Source organism: Phyllobates terribilis, unplaced genomic scaffold (genome assembly GCF_046119375.1).
Source record: "Phyllobates terribilis strain yellow unplaced genomic scaffold, ASM4611937v1 Scaffold_2__4_contigs__length_985480577, whole genome shotgun sequence".
In the NCBI taxonomy this organism is placed as follows: domain Eukaryota; kingdom Metazoa; phylum Chordata; class Amphibia; order Anura; family Dendrobatidae; genus Phyllobates; species Phyllobates terribilis.
In genome coordinates, this window is record NW_027362762.1 from 313,540,772 (window position 1) to 313,560,832 (window position 20,061).

General features: G+C 43.5%; 1 protein-coding gene across 4 annotated transcripts in view; it reads left to right on the forward strand.

Moving 5' to 3' along the window:
• MYO16 (myosin XVI) overlaps window positions 1-20,061 on the forward strand; it is a 904,557-nt gene that overhangs the window by 412,176 nt on the left and 472,320 nt on the right. For all 4 annotated transcript variants that reach the window (XM_073664248.1, XM_073664251.1, XM_073664257.1 and 1 more), the window contains exons 14-15: window positions 47-152; window positions 4,559-4,676. In XM_073664248.1, the coding sequence (XP_073520349.1) occupies window positions 47-152; window positions 4,559-4,676 (224 nt within the window). The remainder of the gene's footprint in view (window positions 1-46; window positions 153-4,558; window positions 4,677-20,061) is intronic.

The following is a 20,061-nucleotide window of genomic DNA, read 5'->3' on the forward strand; positions in this document are numbered from 1 at the left end:
TTACTGTTTAAGTATCTTAATCATGTTTTTTCTATATTGTTCCTAGTGGTGAAAGTGGCTCTGGCAAGACAGAGGCGTGCAAACATATTATTAAACACTTGGCCCTCAGGTGTAGTGCCAGGAAAAATTCTCTGCATTTGAAGATTAAACATGTAAGTAATCACTTTGATGCTATGTATTATATTATGTTAACCTTCAATAAAATGTAAATATGTGATCAGTGATTTTAAATTCCTAGATAGATATACAGTTCCACTGCGTGCTGTGAGGTTTTCTCCGGTGCCAGCGGGACAGGGCTGTCATGTGACCACAAGTATGCGATTTGCATACTTTTGGCCACATTCTGACTAGACGCTAGACGCATCCAGCCTTGCTCAATACACTTGTATTCAGCGAGGCCACGCATGTCTAGTTGTCACTTGACCGCATGTATGCAAATTGCATGAGATGGAGAAATGATCCAAGGTTGTATATAAAATATAAGTTCCTTTATTTTCAAAGACTTAAAATAGGCAAGCGAAAAATACACACCGATGATCTGAAGGTATGGGGGGACATGGGGATCTAATAGTAATAACCAGGTATCTCCTGCATTCACCATACACCGGGCAGTGACGTCGATTGCTGGCTTCCACAGCTGATTGAACAACCCGCCCTGGCACAATCCTCCCACTGCTCACATAGAGTGCCTGAAGACTTGTACCCTAAGGCCAAACAAGCCTTTTAAGAAAAAATTATTATTCCATCCTTTTTTTAATATACAGTTGTATATACCATTGAGACTAAAGGATACTGGTCAAACTTATGCAAAAATTGATAATTGCTATTATAGTGTATGACCATGTCACCATTTATAACAACAGATATTTTGTCTCGATACGTTGACAATGCCCCATAGTCAGGGTATAAATTGAGCCTTATAGGTATTGTAGGGGTGCTACTCACTTGGGTACGTTGGGAGGCAGTCCACAATTCTCTTACTGATATCTTGGCTGATTTCTTTAGACTTTCCCATGATGCTACACAAAGAAGCAGTGTGTTTCAGGTGTGCATTAAAATACATCCACAGGTGAGTCTCTAATTAAATCAGATGTTCTCAAAAACCCTATCAGAAGCTTCCAAATACATGACATCATATGGGCAGTCCAGAATTGTTTAAAGGCATAGCCATCTTAGTGTATGTAAACTTTTGACTTTGCAGTAAGTAATAAAAACACCTTAAAACATTCTCTCTCTCTCATTATTCTGCCATTTGGCAAATATTAAAAATTATGGTAATCCTAATTGACCTAAAACGGGAAATGTTTATTCTGATTTCATGTCAGATATTGAGAAAAACATGCATATGTGTCTTTTTATATAGTGTATGTGAACTTCTGGTTTCAACTGTACAACACGATGCATATTTGTTGCTAATTTTGTAGCCGAAAGTTTTGCATCTGCCGCTTTCATCTGAAATATTCTCATCCAGATCAAAGGAACTTATTTTCAGGTGCAAAAATTTGTGCAGGAAAATCTCAGCGTGGGAGTTCAACTTAGTTGCTCTTGTCGGTTGCACTAGTCATTCTACATATATTACTATCTATATATCACAAAATATGTTTTACTCAAATTTCATCAGATGTAACTTGAGAAAGGCAAATAGGCACTTGATCCTTCCTGAAAGAACATATGCTTTTGTCTCATAGCAAAACAGTGACTTCTCACGGCAATCTGAAATCTAGTTCTTACATCTCAACAGAATTGATAGTTTGCCTAACCTGTGGCCGACCTGGCCCCCTGGCTCTTCTCTAAACATGTACACTTAAGTGGAAATCAATTTGTGCTTTCTGAGGCTGAAACCACAAAATTAGAAAAAAAAAAACTGTTGTTTTGGCCACTGCCTTTTAACCCTTTGACATTTGTAAAGATAAAACCGGACCAAAAATGTAACTTTTTTATTTTTTTTGGGTTTCTATTTTTCATATGAATTTAGTTGGAATACAATTAGCATTAAATTAGTATTGTGGAGAAAATTCAGTAATTTTAAACAAGTTCTTATTGTGAAAGACTGACATTATGGGTTTCTGGTCATCCACAATTTCCTGGACAGTCCACAAAATGGGGGACTATCTTTCACTGATGCGTCAGTGATTTTTTTGAAACTGGAGGATCTTTTATAGATGATTGAGATTTGTAATTATCATAATATTATAGCTTGTAGTACATGCTCAATATTAGTATTCTGAGCTGTATTCCTATATCCATTATAATCTTTATGACTCATGAAGGTTTACTGATATGTTTGTAAAAATGTTGGCTTCCATGATTTTTTGATTTTTTAATAAGTTGCCAGGAAAAATCAAACATGAAGTTGGCAACCATGTCAAAATTTGGGGAAGGGTCAGAGGGCAGAACTTTCCTTAGAAACTCACTGCCACACTGTCTATTTTAGCTCTCGTACCATGTACTGATGGAAGTAGGTGCTGGGAGAAGTAAGCTGTATACAGTACAGACCAAAAGTTTGGACACACCTTCTCATTTAAAGATTTTTCTGTATTTTCATGACTTTGAAAATTGTACATTCACACCGAAGGCATCAAAACCATGAATTAACACATGTGGAATTATATACTTAACAAAAAAGTGTGAAACAACTGAAAATATGTCTTATATTCTAGGTTCTTCAAAGTAGCCACCTTTTGCTTTGATGACTGCTTTGCACACTTTTGGCATTCTCTTGATGAGCTTCAAGAGGTAGTCACTGGAAATGCTTTTCCAATAATCTTGAAGGAATTCCCAGAGATGCTTAGCACTTGTTGCCCCCTTTGCCTTCACTCTGCGGTCCAGCTCACCCCAAGCCATCTCGATTGGGTTCAGGTCTGGTGACTGTGGAGGCCAGATCATCTGGCGTAGCACCCCATCACTCTCCTTCTTGGTCAAATAGCCCTTACACAGCCTGGAGGTGTGTTTGGGGTTATTGTCCTGTTGAAAAATAAATGGTCCAACTAAATGCAAACTGGATGGAATAGCATGCCGCTGCAAGATGCTGTGGTAGCCATGCTGGTTCAATATGCCTTCAATTTTGAATAAATCCCCAACAGTGTCAACAGCAAAGCACCCCCACACCATCACACCTCCTCCTCCATGCTTCACGGTGGAAACCAGGCATGTAGCATTCATCCGTTCACCTTTTCTGCGCTGCACAAAGACACGGTGGTTGGAACCAAAGATCTCAAATTTGGACTCATCAGACCAAAGCACAGATTTCCACTGGTCTAATGTCCATTCCTTGTGTTCTTTAGCCCAAACAAGTCTCTTCTGCTTGTTGCCTGTCCTTAGCAGTGGTTTCCTAGCAGCTATTTTACCATGAAGGCCTGCTGCACAAAGTCTTCTCTTAACAGTTGTTGTAGATATGTGTCTGCTGCTAGAACTCTGTGTGGCATTGACCTGGTCTCTAATCTGAGCTGCTGTTAACCTGCGATTTTTGAGGCTTGTGACTCCGATAATCTTATCCTCAGAAGCAGAGGTGACTCTTGGTCTTCCTTTCCTGGGGCGGTCCTCATGTGAGCCAGTTTCTTTGTAGCGCTTGATGGTTTTTGCAACTGCACTTGGGGACACTTTCAAAGTTTTCCCAATTTTTCGGACTGAGTGACCTTCATTTCTTAAAGTAATGATGGCCACTCATTTTTCTTTACTTAGCTGCTTTTTTCTTGCCATAATACAAATTTTGACAGTCTATTTAGTAGGACTATCAGCTGTGTATCCACCCGACTTCTGCACAACACAACTGATGGTCCCAACCCCGTTTATAAGCCAAGAAATCCCACTTATTAAACCTAACAGGGCACACCTGTGAAGTGAAAACCATTTCTGGTGACTACCTCTTGAAGCTCATAAAGAGAATGCCAAGAGTGTGCAAAGCAGTCATCAAAGCAAAAGGTGGCTACTTTGAAGAACCTAGAATATAAGACATATTTTCAGTTGTTTCACACTTTTTTGTTAAGTATATAATTACACATGTGTTAATTCGTAGTTTTGATGCCTTCAGTGTGAATATAACATTTTCAAAGTCATGAAAATACAGAAAAATCTTTAAATGAGAAGGTGTGCCCAAACTTTTGGTCTGTACTAATATATATATATATATATATATATATATATATATATATATATATAAGCCCTCGCCTGCAGGGTCTTCCTGTACCAGTCAGTGACTTCTGTGGTCTAAGATTATTGTACTTGTTTTTTATTTTGTATACCGCTGTTCACATGTAAAGCGCCATCGAATAAATGGCGCTATAATAATAAACAATAATAATATCATATTTATTATGTCTCAATGTACCGTAAGGAGCTCTTCCTGTGCAGATCTTTGGCAATGCAGTTTGGTTTAGTTTGTGTTGCATAAATAGCTAGGTCAAAACTGGAAAAGTTTAAAGGAATCTTATGAAATTGTAAATCTGCAAGTTAATTTGGTTTGATGATTACTGTGTGTTTTTTTTAGATCCTTTGCCTTTCTTGAAATTTACACTTAATTGTAGATTTATGATGAAATAATCTGATTTTTAATTTACAGGTAAATACAATTTTAGAATTCTTTGGTCATGCCAGAACAACACTTAATAGCTCATCTAGTCGCTTTATCAAATTCCTTGAGTTACATTTTTGTGAAAAGACGTCAACTTTATTAGGAGGTAAGAGTTGTATGTTTGTGTGTAGAGTGGATGACTGGCAGCTGTTGGCATGGGAAGAAGGGCATAGCAGTGTAATATGGTACAAATGGGTTGGCAGCAAATGTACAATATTCTATTAAATGCAAGCAATGCAGAGTGACTAAACATTTTTTTGTAAAAAATGTACACAATACAAATAAGACACAGGAATAGTAATAATAAAATTATAACAATACATTTTCACAATACAGCTAAAATGATATAAGATGATTATTATCACAAAACAAAAAAAATGTGATTTTCTGGACATTGTCTCATTGATCGATAGTGTCAGATACTTGCACATATGGCATAAATGTGTTGTCCCTTGAATCAACATATTTTTGAACATGTCAGTTACCGTATATACTCGAGTATAAGTCAACCCGAATATAAGCCGAGGCACCTAATTTTATCATAAAAAACTGGGATAACTTATTGACTCGAGTATAAGTCTAGGGTGGGAAATGCAACAAGTAGTGGTAAGTTTCCCCATCCTGGTAAGCATTGCCCCCTCATCCCCAATCCTGGCATGCATGGCCCCCTCATCCCCAATCCTGGTATGCATGGCTACCTCATGCCCAATCCTGGTATGCATGGCCCCCTCATCCCCAATCCTGGTATGCATGGCCCCCTCCTCCCCAATCCTGGTATGCATGGCCCCCTCCTCCCCAATCCTGGTATGCATGGCCCCCTCCTCCCAAATCCTGGTATGCATGGCCCCCTCCTCCCAAATCCTGGTATGCATGGCCTCCCATCACTGCACGCATGAAAAACAGACTTCTACTCACCTTCTGCCCCTCTGCTCCAGCGCTGCATCCTGTCTGCCAGCAGCTGATATCAGCATCTGAGCAGCGCATTACATCACTGCCATGCGCCCTCAGACGCTGAGGTGAGCTGCGGGGATACTCACTCTTCTCCACGTCGAGACTATGGGCGTGGAGAGGAGTGAATATGCATTTTCATTAATAGTGCGCAGTGTCAGCAGTGGCCGCAGCTCCTGCTGCGGCTCAGCGATCCTGTGTGCCCGCTACTAAAGAGAATGAATATTCACTTTTCTCCACGCCCATGGGAGTGGAGAAGAGTGAATATTCGTACTCTCTAATAGCGGTCCCAGAGGATCGCTGAGCAGCAGCAGGAAGCCAACGGCTGAGACTGACAGTGTATGCTATTAAAGAAAATGAATATTCACTCTTCTCCACTCCCATGGGCATGGAGAAGAGTGAATATACATTTTATTTAGCAGCTGGTGCATGTAGTAGCTGCAGCAGCCAGCTACTGCCTGTGCCCCACTTTTCCACCGCCGCACCCCCCCCCCACACACACCTTCCACAGCCGGAATTATATATACTTGAGAAGTATATACTTGAGTATAAGCTGAGGGGGGATTTTTGCGCCTGAAAAATGTGCTGAAAAAGTCGGCTTGAACACTAGCATATACGGTAAATGTTTCTCAATAAACATTTAAAGACTTATGAAATGCTTTTAATTGTACTTCAGTAACTACAGAAATATCTGACTTAAAGATCTGAAAACACTGGCGCAGCAAACTTTGTGAAAACCAGAATGTGTCAGTCTCAAAACTTTTTGACCACAAGTGCATTGTGCCTGCTTGATAATTTTAAAACTTCTAGGAGAGTCGAAATCTAAAATTAAAAGTTAAATATGTTAGTGTAGATTTTTTGTACCTTTTTTGTTTCTTGTGCCACTCAAACCCAATATATGTGATATTTGATTTATTTTTATTAATTTTTGTAGCGCTAACATATTCTGCAGCTCTGTACGAGAAGCTCTGTATTGTCATCATTCACATCTATCCCTGTCTTCACAGTCTACATTTTACAATTAAGACCCCTATACATATTGGTATAAAGGTGGCCCAAAGCACTTATGTAGGAGGATAGGCTGACAGTCTAATATGTATGGGGGTAGTGTTGAGCGAACGTGCTCGGATTACCTAACAAACAGATAATCTCCACATGTGTTGAGTCTCTCTACAGCCGCAAAACATGCAGCCGCAGGGAGTTAAATTAGCAGAGCACGCCGAAGATACTCGGATAACACATTATCCGAGCACGTTCGCTCAACACTGATGGGGGCTTTTAGGGAAGATAAAGGTAGACCAATTTGAGTTTTAATTCACGGTCCTTTTGCTTTCCGTGAAATAAGCCACCACTGAACTATCTGGATGAAGCTTACTCTATTTCCCTATTAAAAACATATGAACGCTTGGCTAAGCCAAACATTCATGTGTATATGGGATTCAGGAGGAGAGAAAGCTGTAGGATGAGCGAGCATTCGGCTGACAGCTGTTCTATGTGTGTAAGGTTTCATTTGGCCGAATGTGATGTGTAAACCGTTAATACCTGTGAAACACATCAAATGGTGGCAATACTTCCTATCACACTAATGGTACTGCTCCGTTGAGGGCCGGTGGCAATGGCCTGTGATATAGAGCAGTGGAGGGATGAACAAGGAAGCAGGAGAGGCCACTATAGTTAACAACAGAACGTTTTTTTACTGAGGTAAATAAACTTGAAAGAACATAACAGATAACTGACATCACATTGAATGGTATTCACACTTGGACTTGAGTTTTCATACAGATGGTTATACTGTACATGATAGTTTACATTTTTTCCTCAATACGATTCTTCAGCTGCTATTTTTCTAGATGCTCCTATGAGGCAAGAAATAGAATTCCTTCTCTAAATCTTTCACACTAGGGTGCTATTGGTAATCCACCACTGTATACAGGTGACCTTGTCTAACCCACAGCAGTCTTAGGACTTCTAATAGTTCTGTATCACCATGGTTCCCAACTATGCTCCCATTCGGGGATAATGCTTCTGCCACCAGGATTCCTGGTTGATAGAACTTGCATTCTGTCTAACTGATGTTCACTTGTGCTGTAACTACAGGCACTCTGATGTTCTAGGCCTCAACAGACCCTTATATAGCTTGAGCTCCACCCCGAACTTCCCACTAATTGCTAACCCTTTCATTACCAAAACACCTACATCTAACAATAGTTTTCACAGTACACTTATTAAATCAATGCAACCGTTGAGAAATGCATCAACAAAACACAATACAATTACTATAGGGTGCTGATTATTCTTCCACTCTCATACATGTGAATGACCAACACTCATCTATTAGTATGCCTTTGGAGCATCGGGGTAAACCAGAGTATTCAGAAGAAACCTAAGCTAATGACCAGATCATACAAACTCTGTGCAGATGTTGTCACTGGCTGGATTCAAACCTAAGACCCTAACGCCACAACCTCAGAGTATTATCCACTGAGCCTCAATACAGTTTCATTTAAATGACCCCATGATTAGTGTTGAGCCACCCCCGTAGTGTTCGAGTTCGGTTCGTCGAACACCCGTGTGTTCGCCGAACACCTTCGAACACCGTTAAAACCAATGGCAGGCAAACAAAAACACATAGAAACACATAGAAAACACCTTCAAAGGTGTCCAAAAGCTGACAAACTGCTCAGAAGACACAACTAACACATGGAAAAGTGACAAGTACATATAGTCATGAGAAAAGAAAAGAGGTGGAGGAGTAAAAGGAGGCGGAGACACAGATATAGGCATGTCATGCCCTTCTAAAATCCAAAAAGTGAGAAGCCGACACGTTCAGTCCGCTCCTGCCTGTGCCACCTCCGCGTCGCCGGGTTTGTGCCAGAGCCGCGGTGAACCCTGACGGCCAGCCCCCCTCTCCCAATACTGGTGCCTGTCCGCTGGTGGGTCGAGCGAGCCCCCGTGTGGTGGAGGCAGCTCTAAGCTTTTTAATTTAAATTGTATCTCTAATTTGAATGAATACACTTTAAATCCTTTTACAAGGATCTATTGGAGGGCAAGTCTCATGCCAGCAGCCGCGTAATTCCAGCTCCAGTAGCGTCCACTAAAGCTGCTGCAGTTAAAAAGCTTTTATAAGGATCGAGCTCGGCTGTCCACCGCAAGGCATCCTACTGCCAGTCCCAGCCCCTATGCCTTGGGGTGCCTCCTGATGCTCTTCACTGAGTATCCCGTGGTCCCGAAGCATTTCCTTTGAAAAAATGAAGTGTCCAAACTACAGGTGGTGTAGCTTGCTTAACAGCCGGGATAATCCGCTGACTAGCAGACACTGCTACTAGGCACAAAGTATTTCCTGGGCTAGATGCAGTTAAAAATTTGTAATTAGATACTCTCGTTGGATGCTGAGAAAGCATTCCATAGAGTCTCCTGGCACACCATATATGATTCTCTTAAAAAGCTTGGGGTAGGGGTCTAGGGGACCCTTTTATAGCCAAAATCACGGCCCTGTATCGCAATACGTCACCTAGGCTGAAGATAAATGGAACTGTAGCACCCTGAGGGCTCGGTTGCTACAGAGGTATTGCACCTCACCCAGAGGTGTGATATCTCACTCTCAGGTAAGGATGTAGTGTGGATCAGGACCCGACACCTGCATGCATTACACCACATTGCCGTGGGGCAGGGCGACCAATATGCCCCTGAGATGGGCACGGCAGTCCCTGTCCCTGGCTGGAGTGGGGGGAGGGAACACTGAGGAAGGGGAACCCTGTAGTGCAGGAGCAGGGAGGAAGCAGTTCCTGGGTGCATTGAGAAGGGAGTATAAAAGGTGGGCACCATCTTAGTTCAGTGCAGAGAAGTCTGAGCAGAAGTGGCAGGGATCAGGGGCTCTGCATGAGCTCTGCTTCGGAGGTGGGCCTAGTAACAGAGGCCCAGGCCTGGAAGAGGGAGAAGGAAGGAAGAGGAGCGGAGAAGGCTCCAGGAACGAGGAACGAAGGGATCCCAGGGGTGCGGACGGGCGAGTCGCCACCGCACGCCCGAATCCACCTGCGTGGAGGGGTCAGGCCAAAGGGGGAGACCGGTCCCCGAAACTAGTGGAGGCAGGAAACGACCCTCAGCTAGAAACAGGAGGCTGTGACATTTTATGTGGCCCAGCCCCTCGCTACACCCGCTAGGAAGGCACCACATAGGGTCAGGGAAACTGGCGCCAAGTTTACCAAGAGGAGGCCCGAGGCAGCCGGACAGAAGGGTTGGTAAGAAAGGCCAGACAAAGGACACACAAAGGGGGTCCTGTGAAGCGCTCCAAAGTTATCTGGGAGTTGTCTGAGCCCCTCATCTGGTGAGCACAGTACGACGTGGTCAGCCGTTACCTGCAGACGTGGTCTGGATAATAAGAACTGTGAGTAAAGGCCCTGGACTGCATCACTGACTCCGTGTCATTACTGCTGCTGCCCTGCACCATCACCCCCATCCTCCGCATACACTGCCCTGAGGCTATACTCCTCCCGTGGGGAGTTATGCTACGCTCTGCTGCACCCACAACACCAGCCTCAGCGGTCTGCCCTGGAGCGGCGGTTCACTCTGACCGCAATCCACGGGTGGCGTAGTCGGACATTTAAACATCAAAACCACATAAATAGTTCCGCCACTGGTTTGACCGCCCTGAGCCACGGAACCGGGCGCCGCCACGGAGACTACAACCACCAGCATCCACCAAAAAGGGTCCGGCTCCGGGTGTCCCAAGGCCCAGGGGGCGTGTCAGAACATTTTCATCACCTTTCACAATCACCAATGGGACAAGGCAGGGATGTTCTCTGTCCCCTCTCTTATACATCCTAGTGACGGAGCACCTGCTCTCATCAATTCTCCATAACCCCAATATTAGGTGGATTGAGGTGGGAGGCACCGAGTACAAGTGCTCTCTATTTGCTGATGATGTCCTAGTATATATCACTCAATCACATATATCCATCCATGCTGTTATGGCTGAAATAGATCACTTTGTTACATGGTCAAATTTTAAAATCAATGCAGCGAAGTCTGAGGCCCTCGATGTCTCCCTCCCCAAATCCATATAGGATTCCATCCAGTCCAACTTTCCCTTTGCCTGGCCCTCACAGGGTATCAAATACTTAGGAATTCCTATTCATGGAGACCTCTCCCATCTATGTTATCTTAATTTTGGGCCCTTTATTGAACAACTCCATACAGACCACTGTTGGCAAGTTAGAACTGTAAGATTCACTACGTGAACCACTGGTGTTTTGTGGAAAAGCACATGTACACTGTGTTCCAAATTATTATGCAAAAAGTGTTTAGGAGTGATAAGGGAAGAATTTGTTTGTTTGTCAGTTAAACTCATTGATGGTGATGTGTGTCAGGGCTCTTTATATCACTGTAAGCAATTGCAGACACCTGTGCTAATTAGTTTGGCAGGTGTGTCCAATGAAAGGCAAGACTACTTAAGAAGGCTGTCTCACATTATTAAGCAGCCTACATTTTCTGCCAAAATGGGAAAGAAAAAGGATGTGTCGGCTGCTGAGAAGCAACAAATTGTGGAGTGTTTAGGTCAAGGCATGACTACAATCAACATTGTGCGATGATCAGGATGAAGTGTCTTGGCAATCAAGAAGTATGTAGCTGATTCACAGTACACACGTGTGCATGCTAATAAGGGCAAATTGAGGACTCTTTCCTACAGGCAATTACATCAGGTTGAAAGAGCAGCGGCAAAAAAGCCTTGTCATAGCAGCAGACAAGTTTTTGAAGCTGCTGGTGCCTCCAACGTCCCCCGAACAACAAGATGCAGGGTCCTTCAGAGGTTTGCAGCTGTGCATACGCCATCCTGTCGACCTCCTCTATCCACTTCATACAAGCAGAAACGGCTCCAGTGGGCCAAACATTACATGAAGACTGATTTCAAAACTGTTTTGTTCACGGATGAGTGCCATGCAGCGCTCGATGGTCCAGATGAATGGAGTGGAGGATGGCTGGTTGATGGACACCCCACGCAAACACGGCTACAGCGCCAACAAACAGGAGGTGGAGTAATGTTTTGGAATCATGGGGAGAGAGATTGTCGGCCCCTTTAGGATCCCAGAAGGCGCTAAAGATGAACTCCATAATGTATGTGGATTTTCTCAAACAGCACTTCCTGCCATGGTTCAAGAAGAAGAACCGTGTATTTCACAGCAAGATCATTTTTTTGCATGATAATGCACCATCTCATGCTGCACATAAAACATCTGCATCTCTGGCTGATAATGGGCATAAAAGGGGACAAACGTATGGTGTGACCCCCATGCTCCCCTGACCTCTACCCCATTCAGAACCTTTGGAGCATCATTAAAAGGAGTGTCTATGATGGCGGGAGGCAGTTCACATCTAAGCAACAGCTCTGGGAGGGTATTCTGTCCTCATGCAAAACAATTGAAGCAGAAACCATCCAAAACCTGACAAATTCAATGGACGAGAGAGTTCAGAAGCTCCTTTCGAACAAGGGGTCCTATGTGAAAATGTAACATCACCTAGAATAAAGTTTTGAGTTGAAAACTGTTTGATTTCAGTTTCTAATAACCTGCTAATGCTTATAATTTCAAAAATGACCATTTTTTTTGTCTTTATTAAAATGAAAAGGTTGATCGAAAAGTTTGGGGGATCTAAGAGTGTGGCAACCCAGTAGTCATGATTACTTCGAATTCTGACAATATGAGGGTCATGCTGCAGGTAGTGCAGCAAGAAGGCACTTATGTGTCTTGCGCATCTCGGAGCCCCAAAATTATTTTCCGGGCTAGATGCAGCTAAAAATTATTATTAATTTTAAATCTGGTGAAGCTTTAGTATAGATGGCCTAATAGGATCAGTGCTGCACACTGCTACAAAGCCCAAATTATTTTCCAGTCAAGATACAGATAAACAAGATTAGTAATTTTAAATCTGGTGGAGCTTATTATAGATGGCCTAATAGAATCAGTGCTGCACACTGCTACAAAGCCCAAATTATTTTCCAGCCAAGATACAGATAAACATGATTAGTAATTTGAAAGCTTAAAACGGTTGGTAGGGTGATTTTAACCAATCATCAAGCTTTTACTCTCCCCAGGATGACACAGGGGTAGAAAAGTCGTTTCGGATCCATGATTTGTTCATCTTTATGAACGTGAGTCTGTCTACATTATCAGTGGAGAGCCGCGTGCGCTTATCTGTCAGCACACCACCAGCAGCGCTGAACACACGTTCAGACAGAACGCTGGCTGCGGGGCATGACAAGGCGTAAGTGGCTAGCTCCGGCCATTTATCCAGATTGGAAGCCCAAAAAGAGCAAGGGTCCAGTGACACAGTCATGGCTTCAATGTTTACTTGGAGATACTCCTGTACCATCGTCTCTAGGCGTTGACTATGTGTCAGACTTCTTGTCTCCTGTGGCTTTGCAAAGGATGGGCTAAAAAAGTGGTGAAATGATTCCGCAAAATTGATGTTACCAGCAGATACTGTGGTTCTGTTACTGTTTGAGTGCTGAACACTTGACGGTCCCACGGTTGGCAAGTTGGAACTGTGAGATTCACTACGTGCACCACTGGTATTTTGTGGAAAAGCACATGTAAGATTCTGCAACAGTCTCTGCTGATACTCCTGCATGCGTGCATCCCTTTCTATGGCAGGAATAATTTCTGCAAATTTACTTTTGTACCGGGGATCTAACAGTGTGGCAACCCAGTAGTCAGGATTATTTCTAATTCTCACAATTCGAGGGTCATGTTGCAGGTAGTGCAGCAAGAAGGCACTCATGTGTGTTGCGCATCCAGGAGCACCAAGTCCCTGTTGTGTTGGTGGTGAGGTAACAATCATGCTTCCTTCCTCTGTCCTCTCCCCCCAACCTCGCACAACAGAAATGTGATCAAGGTCTCCCTCATCTGATGAGTCTTCCATCAGTTCGTCCTCCACTTCTTCCTGGGCTGCTGCACCTTCCTCACTAGTTTGGCTGCTACCATGCGCCCTGGTAAAACCATCTCCCCCACCCTCACATGCCTGCCGCCTTGGTGCTGCCGACCGTCTGGACCTTGCAGATGTTAGCCCTTCCGCATACAACTCCTCCTCCTCTACTTCCTCCACCTCCTCTTGTGCCACCACCTGACTCCGAATTCTTTTTAACATGTGCTCCAGCATGTAAATCACCGGAATAGTCATGCTGATAATGGCATCGTCAGCACTAAACATCTTCGTCGCCATTTCAAAACTGTGCAGAAGGGTGCATAGGTCCCTGATCTGAGACCACTCCTCCAGCGTGATTTGCCCCACCTCTGGATCTCGTTGGCCCAGGCTATACGTCAGAACGTATTGCACCAGGGCTTGTCGGTGCTGCCACAGTCGCTGCAACATGTGCAGAGTTGAATTCCACCGGGTAGGCACATCGCATTTTAGCCGGTGAAGTGGCAGGCCCACGACTTCTGTAGAGATGCAAGTCGCTGAGCTGCGGGATGCGAACGGCGGAAGTGAGCACACAGCGACCGTGCCCTCTGCAGAAGGCCATCTAGTCCGGGATAGTGGGCTAAAAATTGCTGGACAACCAGGTTCAACACGTGAGCCATACAAGGCACGTGTGTGACATTGCCCCGGCGAAGGGCCGCACCCAGGTTTGCAGCATTGTCGCACACGGCCTTCCCTGGTTTCAGGTCCAGTGGAGACAACCATTCATGAAATTGGTTCTCCAGAGCTGATCACAACTCCTCAGCTGTGTGACTCACATTTCCCAGACATTTCAATGTAAAAACCGCCTGATGACGTTGAGCCCTACTGCCAGCATAGTAAGGAGGTGTGCAGGATCCCTTCTGCGCAGTTAGAAAGCTTGTGGCATGACCAGACAGGCTTTGGGTGCAGGTGGAAGACCGAGAGGAGGTTGAGGAGGCAGAAGCAGTGGAGGAACTTTGACATAAAGAGGATTGACGCACAACTCGTGGGGACGGCAAGACTTGGACAGCAGCCCCTTGTCCTGCTGTCACCATAGTTACCCAGTGCCCAGTCAGCGACATGTAACGCCCCTGTCCATGCCTACTCGTCCAAGTGTCTGTGTTGAAATGCACCCTGTCACACACAGAGTTTCTCAAAGAAGCGGTGATGTTGTGTGCAACATGCTGGTGGAGCGCAGGCACACCTTTCTTTGAGAAGTAGTGCCGACTGGGCATCTGGTACTGGGGCACTGCGACGGACATAAGGTCTCGAAAATCCTCTGTGTCCACCAGGCGGAAAGGCAGCATTTCTGTAGCCAAGAGCTTGCAGATGGTGAAATTCAACCTCTTAGCTTTCTCATGGCTAGGAGGAAATGGTCTTTTACTTGTCCACATCTGAGGGACCGAGGGCTGGCTATTGTGCTTAGACGGGGTTGATAAGGGTGTCCCCGGCAAACTGCCGGTCTGTGAGGAAGATGCAGGCGGACATGTTAGGTTGCCTTGATCCAAAGGTGGTGCTATCGATGTCGTACAGCGCTCAACAGCAGCTGGTGTTACCACCTCCAAAGAAAATGATGACCTGCCAATCACGCTGGCTGTTGCGGGTAAAGAGGTGGCAGGTCTGCGCCCCAAAACAGGTGTGACTGCTGTCCCCCCAGTCACAGAGGATGAAGAGGCCGTGGATGCACAAGATATGGTAGACGGTGGTTGGCCCGGCCGGCTAGGCCGCATTGTAGCACACTGAGCTTCCCACTGCAACTTATGCTTCATGTCCATGTGCCGGTTCATGCATGAAGTACTCAAACTATGTATTTTTTGGCCTCTACTTAGCTTTTGCTGACAAATGTTACAGATGACACGAGTTGGGTCATCTTTATCGATCTGAAAAAATGCCCAGGCTATGCAAGGCTTAGCACCCATGCGACCTGAAGAGCCACCACGACTTGTGGTGAGAGGCAGAGTTGTGTTTGAGGATGCAGTTGTTGACATGCTTCCAGTACTACGTCTCTGTCCAGGAAGGCGCAACCTGACCTCGTTGTCACTAGCATCTTCCTCCACCTCCTCTGCTGACCTCATCTCTTGGCTGACTGTGGGTTGACAGTAAGTGGGATCTCCAACCTCATCATCATCACCCTGTGCGTTATCACACCCGTCGTCCTCAGAGCCAACCTGTTCCTGCCCTGACAAAAAACTAAAGTTGTCGCTCCAATCAGGTATTTGAGTCTTATCATCGTCTTCCTCATTGTCTCCACCAACGGGAATTACAGTTTGGGAATGAGGGTCTACATTATGGTCAGAACCTTCTGCGTCTGGTCCTGGATCCGACTCATAAAGATTCTGGGCATCAGTGCAGATCATTTCCTCGTCTGGATTCACAGAAGCGCTGGAGTCGACCTCTGATTCCCAGGCTATAGTATGAGTAAACAGCTCTGCAGACTCAACCATCTGTTCTACCTCATACTCAGACGGGCAGCTGGAGATTTGGGAGCTGTGAGGAAGCAAGTGCGATTGGGGTGACACCTTTGAGGACTGGAGTATTTGTGATGTTGAAGTTGATGTGGAGGAGAGCCCACTTAAAGGAGCACTTGATATCCGTTGAAGCACCTGCTGTTTTTGTGCCTCATCTGGAATTTGTAGCGATTGGCGTGGCCGTAAGAAAGGGATCTTATCACATTGTCCGCTAAAAGAAGTAGACATTTTAGTTTGGCTGGAAGATGGTCTTTCTTCTGCAGATGTTACTGTTGCTTTAACACCTACCCCACGGACACAACCTTTTTTCCCCTTCCCAACACGCCTATTCCCCTTTCCACCAGCAGCAGGCCTTTTTCCACTCATTTTGGTGGTTAACTAATTCACAACTCTGGAGTTGTTTGCACAAAAAAACAATGGATGGGAACCGAGCAGAGCTGAGTGGCCAAACTGTGGTATTAGGCCAAAACTATTGGCTGGGTTAGATGCAGAAAAAAATTATATTCAATTTGCAACCTGATGGAGGTCAGTATAGATGGACTAATAGAACAAGTCCCACACACAGCTAGAAGCCCAAATATTTTTTCAGAGGTAGATGCAGAAATTTTTTTTATTCAGTTTGCAACCTGATGGAGGTCTGTATAGATGGATTAATAGAACAAGTCCCACACACAGCTACAAGCCCAATATTTTTTCAGAGGTAGATGCAGAAAAAAAATATATTCAGTTTGCAACCTGATGGAGGTCAGTATAGATGAACTTATAGAGAAAGTCCCACACACTGCTAGAAGGCCAAATATTTTTTCAGAGCTAGATGCAGACAAAAAATTATTTTGAATTTGCAACCTGATGGAGGTCAGTATAGATGGACTAATAGAACAAGTCCCACACACTGCTAGAAGGCCAAATATTTTTTCAGAGCTAGATGCAGATAAAAATTATTTTTAATTTGCAACCTGATGGAGGTCAGTATAGATGGACTAATAGAACAAGTCCCACACACAGCTAGAAGCCCAAATATTTTTTCAGAGGTACTGTAGATGCAGATAAAAATTATTTTTAATTTGCAACCTGATGGATGTCAGTATAGATGGACTAATAGAGAAAGTCCCACACACTGCTAGAAGGCCAAATATTTTTTCAGAGCTAGATGCAGATAAAAATTATATTCAATTTGCAACCTGATGGAGGTCAGTATAGATGGACTAATAGAGAAAGTCCCACACACTGCTAGAAGGCCAAATATTTTTTCAGAGCTAGATGCAGATAAAAATTATATTCAATTTGCAACCTGATGGAGGTCAGTATAGATGGACTAATAGAACAAGTCCCACACACAGCTAGAAGCCCAAATATTTTTTCAGAGGTACTGTAGATGCAGATAAAAATTATTTTTAATTTGCAACCTGATGGAGGTCAGTATAGATGGACTAATAGAGAAAGTCCCACACACTGCTAGAAGGCCAAATATTTTTTCAGAGCTAGATGCAGAAAAAAATTATATTCAGTTTGCAACCTGATGGAGGTCTGTATAGATGGATTAATAGAACAAGTCCCACACACAGCTAGAAGCCCAATATTTTTTCAGAGGTAGATGCAGAAAAAAATATATTCAGTTTGCAACCTGATGGAGGTCAGTATAGATGGACTAATACAACAAGTTCCACACACTGCTACAAGCCCAATATTTTTTCAGAGGTAGATGCAGAAAAAAATATATTCAGTTTGCAGCCTGATGGAGGTCTGTATAGATGGATTAATAGAAGAAGTCCCACACACAGCTAGAAGCCCAATATTTTTTCAGAGGTAGATGCAGAAAAAAATTATATTCAATTTGCAACCTGATGGAGGTCAGTATAGATGGACTAATAGAATGATGCTATGCCCAAAAGATTTTACTTCACTAGGTGCAGTAAAAAAATTGGTATTCTATACACAGGTGGTATATCTTGCAACACAGATAGGCTACTCCACTGACTAACACACTCTGCAATAGGCCAAAAAGGATTAGCTTTGCTAGATTCAGCCAAATGCTGTGAAAAAACTTGCACAGCACTGGCACAGACCTGCCTGGCAAAAACTGATAGGAACTGATGTAACCTAGTCCTGAAAAGGACTGCAATTACAATTAGTCTTTACTCCCACAATCTATCTATTTAAGAGCACAGACCTGCCTGATAAAAGTCGTAGGAAATGCTGTAACCTAGTCCTTAAAAGGACTGCAATCACAACTATTCCCTACTCCCAAGCTATCTGTAGATTTGTGCGAAAATTGGCTTGAAATTAACAAGGTATAGCGCACACAGCAACAGCGTTGCCGTCTAACACGCAGCTGCAGCAGTGAGAAAATGGTGGCGACGGGGAAAATGGCTTGGTCTTATAGGGCAAGGACATGTGACATACACTGTCAATGACACATGCCCTTGCTTGTGTGAAAAAAAGCACTTCGCTCCGTGTGTGCGCTGCTGATAGGCTGACAGATTGCACCTCCCCACTGTAAATGCGGGAAAGAGAAAAAAAAAATGGAGATCTTCATTGTTCCTGCAGAGATCCATCCCCTGCCCCTCCCCCCACCCCGCTGTACACTCAAACTGCGTATTAACATTAATTTTCATCATTACTGAGAAAAAATCCAGTTATGATTTTGGTGCACGAACAGTTATCGAACATAACCTCGAACAGCCGAATTTTTCTCAAATTGTTCGTGTTCGCCGAACGGCTCGAACACCGCCCAAAACAGCTCGAATTTGAGATTGGCGAACAGTTCGAGTAGAACAACGCTCATCTCTACCCATGATACCATAGTATGGACTACAATAAGGTTTAAAAATGAATTCTGTCCATGCGTCTTGTACAGGTGAAGTACACTGAAGTCATGGTCTCAGCTACTCGACACACCACTGGTTCACTGGATTCTATATGTATAAAGCTACCGATAATCAAGAAAAATTGTTTCTAGAGGAATATATCACTATATATCACACCTGACGGAGCTTGTAAGGCATTTGTATTCTGCTGTATAGGCTTCTTTCCATGTACATAAGCCCCTAGCTAAATCGCTCAATCATGTCCAAAAGTTTTCCGCAGAGAATAAGTGTGTTGAGAATCTACAGACCTTCAGTTTCTGTCTCATTATAACTTAGGGATGGCTTTAGTCAGTTTGCGTGTTCAGATAAAGTAATAGTTAATGGTGACACAACAGAAATCACATTGCGAAACATTAGTTACATGTTAATTGAATCCTTCCTGTTCAATAATAAGTATTGACTACCTGGCACATTACTGTGTGTCAGCAATTTGTGGCACGATTTCTGCTGTCAATGCATCCACTCAGTGAAAGACAGCATGGCAGACATGGCAATCCTTTATTGGTTTACATTGTAGTGTATCTGAAGAGTCATCAAGCTGAATATTGCATCCAATTACTAAGGAACAATAACATTCAGCAAATTAGGCGGATAATTACAATAGGTAGACATGCCATTGATTAGCAAAATGTACTTCAAGTTCTGAAAATCCAGCCACTACTAAATAATCGTAATCCATGCAATGCCTTAAGAAATTGAGAGCAAGCTAAATTTACTGAAGATTCGGGGAAATTTCATATCCCAAAAAGTGTCTGTTTGCAGATTGCATGCCACATGTTACAACGGGGAAGGTAGCACATCTGGCAACACAATTTTCTTAGCCACAATGATGGAAAATGGACAAAGTAGTGATTGTGATGAGTATATACAGCAGATTTAGAGATATGTTATCCATATTGGTCTGTGAATTTTGTTATAGATGCCTTTTCTAACAATACAAATTCAATATAATATGACATTATAGTAAAATAACAGACAGACAGACAATAATTCACATTACAACTGCTAGGTGACCAGATATAGACACCTATAACAATCATCTCCTGACATAGTGTGGCAAAATCATGTTTTTATTTCAAACTGGTCATTTTTCACTACACATCTTGGAAAATGTCATGCCAAGAGGAAAGGATTAAAGCACCTGCACTTTCAGGCAACTCTATATATAAGCCTTCTGTGAATGTCTTTCCATTTTTCAGTGTCTAAGGGTCATTTAATTCCTTATGGTTCATACAGAAGGGTTGTTGCAGATACCAGTTTAAGAAAATATCCTAAA